Consider the following 12,500-nt stretch of genomic DNA (forward strand, 5'->3'; position numbering starts at 1 on the left):
AAAAACGAAAAAAAGGCGTAGCTCTCGGAGATTATGATAATCCTGTAGATTATTCTTCACTGATTATAATGCAACTTTCAGAATGAAAATTGGTCAAGTATTTATTGAGATATTGAGGTTTGAAAAATCGTTAGAGCGAGCAAAAATTCATTAATTATCAATTCCACAGAAGTTTCGTGAGACTGCACAAAGTAACATGTCAGGTATGAAAAAACATTTTGTATGCCAGCTTCATTAATTATTAATTCATTAATTATGGAATGTACTCATTGATATATTAATCAGAAAGCCCGAAGCATGTCGCATAATTTATCACTTATCCCCTCATCCGGGATCCGTGACCTCGCCCCACAGCCTGCAGCCCTATGTCCGCCGGTGATTATGTTAGATATCGGCACGATCGAGAGGAGCCTGCGAATCATCCCTGCTGATGCACTGAATTGATGCAATCGTTCGGCCAGAATATTCGTTGTCAAGATGTTGCGTGATTAAATCACCAATAGTCACTCGAATTTATACCACCGACATACTTCTTAACAATCACCTTCGCCCCAGAAACCACAGTCAATCTGAACCACGCTGGCCACTGCTCAGACGCCATGACCGGACTACTGCGCAGTTCTACTGTGCAGTTTGGTTAAAGATGACTCGGCATTTTGGCGCGCGCGCACGAAATTATATTTTGAAAATAAATGCCGACGTTTACATTTCGGGTTTTGAAACTTTTGCACCTTCGGCAGAAAATGTATAAATATAAAAGGCTAAAAATGTGTTTTATTATCTTGCCAAAACAGTTTTTGCAAGACATGTTAGTCAGCTTGTATGTTTTTTTTTGTCTGTAATCACGTATAAAAAATTCTGCAGAGCACAGTTATCATTGGAAATTTTTGCAACTTCGCATATCAGAGGCCTATAGAGGTCCCTTTCAGCGCATAAGATTTTAAATGTCAAGGTCAAAGGTCAAGGTCACTGTCGCAAATCAGGGGAGTCGACGAAACCCTTATTTTTTGAGTAATTTTGATCGGATCGTCTTCAAACAACATGGGAATATAGTTCATGGTCTGGCGCTCAGCTGATTAATTTTTGGTGGCGATTGGCCTTGACCTTCATATGTTTTTTTTGTTTGTTTGTTTTTTGTTTTTTTGTCTGTCATCACGTATAAATCACTCTGCAGAGCACAGTTATCATTGGAAATTTTTGTAACTTCGCATATCAGAGGCCTATAGAGGTCCCTTTCAGCACATAAAATTTTGAAGGTCAAGGTCAAAGGTCAAGGTCACTTTGTCGCAAATCAGGGGAGTCGACGAAACCCTTATTTTTTGAGTAATTTTAATCTAATCGTCTCCAAACTTTATGGGAATGTAGTATATGGTCTAGCGCTCAGCTGATTCGTTTTTGGTGGCGAGTGGCCTTGACCTTCATGGTTAGCGCCTGAGGTCAAACATATTTGACCCCAAGGTCAAATTTTCAAGTTTGAGGAACCATATCGTGTTGTACCTCAAATTGAACACCTCAATGAGTGCTTTCGAGATATGTCAAGTTTGAGACATTATGACGTCATTTGGTGATGTTATGAGGCAAACGCATATTTTTCATGGTTACTCTGTAGAACGATTCTCATCGGAATCTCTCGTAGGCAGATATTCCTCAAGGAGTCGCTCCTGGTGGATAGCAGCTCTGTTCACCTCAGTGTGACCTTAAAGAAGTCACACGTGCTCACCTTTTGGCAAGATACGGGTCACCCTGCGGGTGACATTGGTTTATATTTATATTTCATTTCTCCTTCCTTCTTTCTTTGCGAATCGCATCGGCGTTTTTGGCCATCTTCCAGATCACGTGACGATCAAACAGGAAGGAAATTCAAAAATCTATCTGGTTAGATACAAGATAATATTTTTTACTATCATAATCAATAAACAGTTGCCGAATATCTTGTAAAATGGCAGACGAGATAGGTTTTGAAAATGGCGATTTTTATAACTTACGTAACATCGTGACCTCGTCCCTGACCTTGAACCCGGACAAAAGTTATATCGTTGTGCAACACTCATCGACCTCAACCCACATACTAAGTTTCATCAAGATCGGAAAGAAAAATTGTTGACGGACGTACGGACGGACATTTGGTCCGGCTTTATTAGGTCATCTCCACCGAGATGACCTAAAAAGGAGAAAAAGAAAAAAACACACACACACACACATCTCGGCCTCAATCATCGTAGCAGTGTGTGATTTCAGTAACTGTTCCTGTATGCGTTACCTGATATTAACAATCGTTTGTACTCACTTTCTCTCCCCTCCCGTTTCAATACAAGTTCCATTCACCGAGTCTCTTTTTTGAGTTATTCACTGGGTTTCGCCAGCGAAGAACCTCCACTCGGGTTCCATCTTGGAATAGGACCCTGGTGAGGCAAGGTGCCCAGCGCACTGTGCAAATCAGCCGCTCGGCGTTCCAATTTAACCCGATATAAGCGAAGACAGGCCCTTAATCTGGTTTGGAGCATCTCGCCTGTTTGGCCGGCACAACTGTGACAATACTAAACGAGAAGGGCACTCGGAAGAGCGCATACCTCCGCCACGTAATTCCTGATCCACGAGAACATATCGGGCCCAATACATTTTTGAAATATCATACCACACAGTACTATATTGTTTTTGGCCCGATCTCTCAATGGTGAAGAAACGCTTTGAAAATTAAATAATTCTCGTATCCAGATCCGGGGATCCAGATCTTCACCAAAATCTAATCAATTCGTCCTTTTCTAACACCCAACGTGTCCACCAAGTTTTGTCCGAATCCATCCACAACTTTTTGAAATATCGTGCTATATCATCAGTTTCGCCCTAACTCTCAATGGTGAAGAATCACTTAAAATATTGTCAGATCTGGATCCGGAACTTCACCAAAATCTTCTCAGTTAGTCCTTGTCACACACCGAACCTGTCCACAAAATTTCATCTGGATCCATCTACAACTTTTTGAGATATCTTGTACACAAGTCAGGCAGACAGAAAGCGGTGAAAACAACCTCCTTCACCTTCAGTGGCAGAAGTAATAAAGCTTTCTCGGTGTTACAATGTAAAAGAGGTCGAGACAGAATCCATGGTTCAAAAAAGGATTCCGCTTTGGACTTAAAAGGCAAGAGCCATGACGAGGCTCTTTGATGTTGGAAAAAAGCAAAGAAAGAGAAATAAAACAAAAATACTTTAAAGTGATGCCATTTGTGTGAATACAACCGATGGATTTGGAGTCAAAATGCATTCATTTATAACATCAAACATTATGCCCGTTGTTCACGACCACCTTCCTTCTTTGGACCCCCTGATGCGTACCTCTGAAACACCCACAGGCAAGATGCTTAAATCGTGACAAGGTCACTCGACTGATTGTGCAAAGCAATTGGAATTACGGCTTCAGGGGAGATGGCTGGGGAGGTGGATGTGGGAGGGGGTGTCTGGGGTGGGGGTGGTTGGGGCGGGGGGGGGGGAAGGAGGTGAGATGTCTCAACTTTCATTAACGCTATTCCAGAGCCACATATAAATCTGATCGAGGATGCCATTTGGAGACGGTGAAACCACAACGCACACGTCGTGCTCCTCTCTTGACCAAACTTATCTCTACTTTCCCAAAATAAATTCCTACTTTCATTTTCACTCGGTTTGCATCGGGATTCATTGTGACTATAGAAAACCGTGTAGTCTGCTAATAGACAGAAGTGAAAGACAGACAAAGGTGAAAAGACCAAAGAAAAAGAAAACGATAACAGTTTGACAGGACGATTGGCTAGCACTCACCAGGGCCCCCTCGACCTTTTTGACGAAATTCAGGCCCTCGAAATGTATCCCTGTCATCATCCTGCACAGGCTGGGGCTGTACAACAACTGTTCCTGCAATACAAGTACACAAACACATCAAAGTGATTGATGAAGAAGAGTAAATAAGGGGATAAAGAGAGTAATAAAAAAAAAATATATATATATATATATATATATATATATATATATATATATATATATATATATATATATATATATATATATATATATATATATATATATATATATATGGAAAAACAAAGCCAGAACTGTGACATACTCTTTTGATTTGATCATACTTTAAGCTCAACTCGAGTATTTTGCAGAGCCATTATTTGTGAACTTTTATGTTTTGGGAAACAGTTTATTCATATTAATTGGGTTCATTTCCACTGCAGGAGCGCATGTGCTAACTGCACATGCTCAGACTCTCTCTGTAATCGAAAATTGGAAGGTACTGATAACACAAGCATCGTGGGTCTCGATTGTGGAGAAACAATACTTCACATGCCCAGCCAACCAATTAATTGAAAGAGGTGGTGGTGTAGGCCCAGATTCTTAATGGTGTCAGGGTGTTAACAACAGGTGGTGGATATTTCTGTGACCAAGAACCAATCCTGGACGTGAAGGAAATGCGTTGCAGTGAATAGAGATTTCCTCTGAGCAGCCGTGCAAATGGAACACACACCAGTGAAGGCAGGGCAACAAGGCTTCACCTACTCCAAACACAACTACCAACCTGTTGTCAATGGATTGCAGGAGACATTAGAAAAACACTTTGAGCTGCGAAAGCAAAAGTGAGTTTGGGGTGGTTAGTTCTGAACAATCTGTTCCATTGTTCAATAACAGAACATAGAGATACACACGGGAGCCACGAGCAGTCTGGACACAGAAGAGAGAGAGAAAAAAAAATTTAAATAAGAGCCTTACCTTCGGGCAGATCTTCGATGTTGATTGCATCACATTTGCCGAGCAAGGATTGGTCAACTGATGTCTGGGCTTCACCAGGTTCAACATTTCCGCTCCCCTCTGCATATTGCATCTCCTTCCAATTTCCGTTCGCTCCATTCCCAGGACTGTCCTCCATGTTCTCCAGGTCGTTGCCGACGTAATTATCTGAAACTTCATCTTCCTTTCTCTCCCCAATACCCTCGCCGTCTTCATCTGAAGCAACCACCTTGACCACGTGAGCTGGTTTTCTGCAAATTACACACGATACACGCTTGATGGATGGCCTTATGCATGTACAGCATTTACAAAACATCCAAAGAGGAAAACAAACTGCATTGTTTTTCGGTGGCAAGCGACTGACATAGCAGAATGATTTGTAAAACCTCAGAAGGACAAGGACGTTCTGATAAATTTATCATCAGGGACATACAACAATTCTGTAAACCAGATGCATTTTCGCAAAAGGAAAGAGAGGAGGAGGAGATTGGGACCATACTCTGTGCAGAGCGTTGGTGCTGCTAAAGCAGTCTCCTTGACTATTGGGCACAATCCTGGACGGGTCGCCACTCCAACACCCAAACCACTGAGCCAACACCAGGCTTAGGACGAATTTATTCGATGTTAGTGAAGATCTGGATCCAGGTACGATTTTTTTTTAATTTCCTAAGTAATTCTTCAGATGGGACCTCTTGAGAGATGGGACCAAAGACGATATAAAACAGCCTTTTTACAGCCATTTTTCCCTGCTGAGCAGGGGTTAGCTTTGTTGTGGGCTCCATGCAATCATGGTTCCCTTCTTGAGGCGATGTTTTTATGGCCAGATGCCCTTCCTGACGCCAACCCTGGTCGCCTCTTACGACATACAGGGATATGGTACACCTATTCTCACCGGGGCATACACCGGGACCAGTATACTAGTCGTCATTTCGCCGACCTCGGAAGGATGACAGGCTGAGTCAATCCCCTGGTGTTAATTCAGTCGAAAACGGGGCTCGAACTCAGGACCCAAGGATCCCAAGCTACCACCCTAACCACTAAGCCAACAGCAAGCTATAGGACCAAAAACGATATATAAAAAAGTTATAGATGGATTCTGACAAAATTTCGTGGATGAGTTGGTTCGATGACAAGAACAAGCCAATTAGATTTTGTTTCAGGTCAGCAGATCCGGCCTATCGGTGGTATCCAAAACATAAACTGTTCAGCCTGGCGGAGGTACGTGCTCCACCGAGAGCTTAATCTCGTTTTCAATGTGGAGGATAGTGGTTTGAAGGGTGTCCTTCATTTTGTTCGACATTCCTCTTTCCTGTTATGCCTGGTGTTGGTTTAATGGTTAGAGTGGTGGGCTTGGGATCCTAGGGTCCTGAGTTCAAGCACCATCGGCCGCTGAATTAATACACCAGGGAGTTGACTCAGCCTGTCATCCTTCAGAGGTCGGCGAAATGAGTACCAGTTCCAGTGTGTGTACTGGTAGAGGGGGCACTGCATCAGTGACACAGTCACGCTTCAAGAAATGATAGCTACCCCGGCAGCAAAGCTGCCATACGACCACCACCAATTCGTCCTCGTCACATACCCAACCGAGTTTAGTCTGAATGAGTCGGTAACTTTTTGAGATATCGTGCTATATATTGATTTTTTTAAACCTATCACTCAATGGTGAAGAATAGCTTCAAAAAATTCTGGTATCCCAATCCGGATCTTCACTAAAATTTAATCATTTCGCCCTTGTCACTCACTCAACCTTTCCAGCAAATTTTGTCGAAAATTGTCCATAACTTTGAGATGTCCTAGTCAAAGACAAAAACAAAAGAAAATATACAGACAGGGGTAAAAACATAACCTCCTTCCACCTTCGATGGCAAAGGTAAAAATATGGAGTAAAAACGAAATAAATAAAATAAAATCTCCCATAAACCAAATCTCGAGCACCTGCAAACTGCTTCTATTGACAGTGTTTCTTTAAAAACTTCCATTGCCAGGAGCAAAGCATTTCAAAAGGAGCACGAGACACTCAAGGCGTTATTGGCTCGGTACGTCCATATGTTTACTCAGAACGGCAGACTTGATCAGACAGACAGCTTGCTGCTGCCCCCAGGCACACCCTGCATACCTGAAGCTCAGGCTCTGTGATAACAATAGCCCACAAAAGACTTACAAGTTGATAGGACAGTTAAACAAATGTCAGCGGCATGCCTCGAAGACAATTAATAAATCCACATTAACATTCGCTAAAATGCCACCGAATGCTGTTAAATTCTTGATGGATGGATTTTGGACATGCCGCTAGCATCTCGCAATGCTAATGATGATTAACTGAGGCTGGAGTGTCTGACTAGTTCACTGAAACGTCTTACAAAACAGATACCCCAGTCACGTATTTCCCATCACTCTTGCATGCCATTGAAGCCACCAAGAACAGTGTTCTACAACTGTACGTTTCGATACAGTAATACAACATTCATCAAACTATATTATCAATATAAAGACTTCTTCAAAAAGGATATTTTAATTATAAACAGGAACCCCACACTTCGTTGATGTACCATACTCTTTGCAGAGCGTCGGTGCTGCTGAAGCAGTTTCTCGGCAAGGGTTATATTAGGTGGTTTGCCATTGCCTTCCCTGCGTTGTTCATCCATGCTCTCTCCATTTAAGTGCTGAATGTCAAGCAAGGAAGCAGCACGTTCAATTTCTAAATTATTTTCTACGACTCGGCCAGGGTTTGATTCACCGACCTCCCAGACGCAGAGCGGACGCTCTAACCATTACACCACAGAGTCTGGTTAACCCAAAAATAGTGCCTCGTAAAAGAAAATGTCAGTGAGCTCACCTCTCATGATGGTGCATGGCTTTCTACATAAGTATAATTGAAAAATCAGGAATTGGGATTTCAAAGTGAAAAACAACCTGCTCAAACCCTCCAGATTTTGACTTATTTGGTATTGTATTGTTATTAATGGAGGCTCTTTGAAGTGATTGCATGCATGCTTCATGATAATGACCTCTCTGTGAGGGGTCTCATCAAAAGGTGAATGTGCTGTCTGAGCTTGTTCATTCCTCACCCAACAACCATGTGACAACTACACCGTCCAAACATTAACACAAAAAAAAAGACCACTGGACCTGAAGCTTATCTGGGCCCTGGCCTAATGTTGGAACACAAATTTGGTAGCATTCTGACTGGTTGGTCTGGAGAAGATTTTGGTAGTTATTTGCGTGACCGCCATTTTGACACACCTCCAGTCAAGTGATCAGCAAGGCTTAAGCAATTTAACATTAGGACCCTATCGTAATGTTGTCACCCGAATTTAGTAGCATTCCGACTGGTGCATCTGGAGAAGATTTTTGAAGAAATGTATGCGATTTTCACAAAAATTGACGAAGTGGGCAATTTTGGCACACTTCCGGTCATGTGATTGGCATGACTGGCAATTTAACATCCCTACCATGGAAAATGTAATCCAAATTTGGTAACGTCCCGAATGGTGGATCAGGAGAAGGTTTTGGAACCAATTTGCATGATGGCCATTTTAAAACACTTCCGTTCACGTGATCAAAACGGCCTCCGCAATTTAACATCAGGATCGTGTCCCAATGTTGTAACCTAAATTTGTTTGCATTCTGACTAGTGGGTATGCAGAAGAAGATTTTTTTTAATGAATTTATGCGATTTTCCCAAAAATTGACAAAGTCGGCCATTTTGGAAAACTCTTGGTCACATGATTGGCATGACTTGCATAATTTAACATCCCTACCCTGGCCTAATGTTGTAACCCAAATTTGGGAACATTCCGACTGATGGGTCTGGAAAAGAGGATTTTGGAAGGAACTTGTGCTACCGCCATTTTGACACACTTCAGGTCATGTGATCAGTATGGCCTCCACAATTTAACCTCATACCCTGGGCTATTGTTGCAACTAAATTTGGTAGCATTCTGATTGGTGGGTTTGGAGAAGAAGATTTTGGAATTTTTTTTTTTACTTTGTTGGTCATTTTGACCTACTTAAAGTCATGTGACCGAACGAGGTTTGCAATCCCTGTTGCCAGTCAGGAGAGGAACATTGCTGCCAAATTTAAGCCGGATCAGCCACGTAGTTTGGCCAGAAGTCAAAAAAAGGAGACGGACAGACGATGCGTGATGACAATGCCTTATCTGGAATGTAAATTCAGGATGAGCTAAAAAAAAAATAAAAAAGTGTGCGTGTGTTGATATAAACACAGACAATTCCATGCACCGGCAGGTTGCCAAGCAACCATGAACACCAATTTGCACGGCCAATCCAGGCAGGGTTACACTACTTCATGTGATACCTTACCTGTGGACGGCCAGCTAATTGGGGTCTGCTCCGTCAGTGCACACTTGGATGACTGCTACGCGTTTCAGTGAGTGTGGGCTGGCTGACAAAGCAAATTAATGGGGAAAGAACATCCAGTCTAACCTTACTTGTGCACTGTCGGACCAATAAAGGAAAAGACAAGCCGGTAGGCGACATGGGTGGTCGCTATATAATTGCATACTAGTCATACAGTTTTTGACGGATCGGGCTGAAATTTTTTGACAAAGAGGTTGATCATAGTGTGCATAAAAGCACGGAAGCCGATTTTTGAAAAATACATATATCTATCTATTTTTCAGATTTTTTCAAAAATTTCAAAGTCCCATTGGTCGGCCGGCGTGGGTCAGCACCCCGGACCGGGCGATGGGCCGGGAGCCCTGCGCCAACGGTGGCATCCGGAGCAACGGTGCTCAAAAGCATACAACTAGATCCTGGTATGAACCTACCAGTCAAGTTTCATCAAAATCGGTTGACTCCTCTGGCCTCCAGAGCTGTCCATTACATACATACATACAGACAGATGGAAAACCTGAGAATAACGGTAGTCTAGCGACCACCCAACAACCGACACAGTTTGGAAACAGCAACAAACAATTATTTATTACAAACACACAAGCAAGCAATCATTTAAAAACCAAGCTGTTATAAGCAAGAAAGCAAAAGGCAGATAAGAGCAGATTTAAGCATAACATGTTTTCTTTTTCAATCTTACTTAAACAAAAGACTTGGCCATCGTTCACTCAGGAGCAAAGAATAAAACAAGGACTTTAAAATAAAATAAAAGTAATGAATGGAGAAAAGGAAAGCAGTCGTTCCTTCTCTCCCTCACCTCACACAAATATACAGGAGAATGCGGAGGAAAATGGATGGGGAAGATGGGCTGCGGCAATGTGAAGCGATGGGGATATATATATATATATATATATATATATATATATATATATATATATATATATATATATATATATATATATATATATATATATATATATATATATATATATATATATATATATATATATATATATATATATATATATATATATATATATATATATATATATTATTCTGGTCGCGCCCGCCGGCGTGCTGACGGCCACGTAACTCGAATCGCGGCACGTCGCCCACCGGACGGACAATCCAGTCGTGACCCTCTCGGACTAACGCCGGGAACCAGTCACGGGTGGACCTTTCGGTCTCACCGCGATCGAGCCAATCGGCCCCCGCGTGGGATAGGGTTGCTCGCCAAATTCGACCTACCTAAGTACCCACACGGAGGGTAGACCGGGCGATCGCACCCCGCCGCAGGTCGACTTCGGACACGGGCCACTTAAGCGACCCGTTCCGTACTATCGGGATAACCGAGCGGTGTTATCGTCGGCCTCGACGGTTCGATTAATTATCGGGCGTATTCAGCCCACTACCAACCCTTTACGTGAAGCAAGATGAGGATTTAATGAGAGAAATGAGGAAGCGAAGCGGGAAACAGTTCAACATAAAGCACATTTATTCGCGATGAACGGAAAGCACACATATACAATTCCACCAAAAGCACATAGAAGGAAAAGAAACACAATGCAATTTTACACAAAAAGCAAATGTAAAAGCGAAGACACAATGCAGAGCTATCCGACCACCGAGCACACGGCAACACTTATACAATTCTACTTCACAGACGGCGCCGACAACACATACCCAAAACCAAGGAAAAGAACACCCTCAAGGATGAGGCGGGCCTGAGGCCGAGACCGGGTCGGGCCTACCCGTCTGGTGATGAGACGCGGAGCGGCGATGGTGCCTCAACTCCGCGGGCCTCGCGGACAGTGTCTGGTAGGGGTTGGGAAGGGGGCCCCCTTGGTCGCACTATCTCAGCGCGGGGGGAAACAGGAGGGGGTTGCTGATGCTCGGGGAAAGGAGGATTTTTACTCTGTCTCGAGTCCCGCGACGAGCGTCTCCACCTCGACCAGGTCGCGCCGTCGGCCTCCCTGGTGTGCAGCTCCCGGCACGACGCGAGCACCCCCTCGTCTGCCTTCGCCGCCTCTCCACAGCTCCGACCTCTTCGCTCCGACTCCAACGCACACGACGACGACGAAGACGACGACGACGACCAACCCTTTTAAGACGAACGCAGCCGCTTATATAAGCCCCGTGGCTTCGCCTTTGACCCCCTGCCTTCGACCTTCCACCTCGCTCCCCATTGGCCCGAGAAAAAGTGGGCGTGAATGCATTTTGATCCATCAATTTGCATATAGCGACCGCCTTCCAACGCCCTGGAGGCGGGGCCAAATCACCACTCGCTCACCGATTGGACGGAACAAAAGTGGGCGTGTGTCGTTTTTGATCCGTTTTTGGAGCGGAAAATCCGTGGTTTTGTACACGCTGTTCGGCGCGCGCCCTGCACGAGTCCAACACCGGTACCCACAAGCGGCGCAAGAACGGTGGCTATGCGACGGTTGCGAGGTGTGACGGTCAAGGTCGTGGCTGTTGTGGTGAAGCGGCGCCGCGGTGGGTGGTTGATGTTGTGATGACTGTTGAGACACGGTTGGCGGTGGTAACAATGGCGGTTGGTCCAAAATAAAGATAGTAAAAGAAAAACGGCTATCCTGAAGAGTCGCAGCACGCATGAATGACATGTATTCCCACGAGACAACGGGTTTGGGCCTAACTACACATATACTTACCGAGATATCTCACCTGAGGGACCTGAATGGTGGTTTGCGAATTTGGTAACCACAACAATATATATATATATATACATATACATACATATATATATATATATATATATATATATATATATATATATATATATATATATATATATATATATATATACATATACATACATTTATATATATATATATATATATATATATATATATATATATATTCATATATACATATACACATAGATATATATATATATATATATATACATACATATACACATACATACATATATACATACATATACATACATATACATACATATACATACAAAAATATATATATATACATACATATACACATACATACATATATACATATACATATATACATACATACATACATATATATATATACATATACATACATATATACATACATATATACATATATACATATATACATATATACATATATACATATATACATATATATATATATATATATATATATATTGTCGCGGATTCGCGCCCGCCGGCGTGCTGACGGCCACGTAACTCGAATCGCGGCACGTCGCCCACCGGACGGACAATCCAGTCGTGACCCTCTCGGACTAACGCCGGGAACCAGTCACGGGTGGACCTTTCGGTCTCACCGCGATCGAGCCAATCGGCCCCCACGTGGGATAGGGTTGCTCGCCAAATTCGACCTACCTAAGTACCCAC

General features: G+C 43.0%; 1 protein-coding gene across 1 annotated transcript in view; it reads right to left on the bottom strand.

Annotated features, from left to right (window-relative positions):
- ATRX (ATRX chromatin remodeler) overlaps nucleotides 1-12,500 on the bottom strand; it is a 536,186-nt gene that overhangs the window by 380,873 nt on the left and 142,813 nt on the right. The window contains exons 5-6 of the mRNA XM_085859788.1: nucleotides 4,747-5,015; nucleotides 3,796-3,888 (exon numbers count right to left, since the gene is read on the bottom strand). Of these exons, the coding sequence (XP_085715914.1) occupies nucleotides 3,796-3,888; nucleotides 4,747-5,015 (362 nt within the window). The remainder of the gene's footprint in view (nucleotides 1-3,795; nucleotides 3,889-4,746; nucleotides 5,016-12,500) is intronic.

The sequence above is a fragment of the Eptatretus burgeri genome, chromosome 16 (assembly GCF_056783735.1).
Source record: "Eptatretus burgeri isolate ZD-2024b chromosome 16, Ebu_testis_v1, whole genome shotgun sequence".
Classification (NCBI taxonomy): Eukaryota; Metazoa; Chordata; class Myxini; order Myxiniformes; family Myxinidae; genus Eptatretus; species Eptatretus burgeri.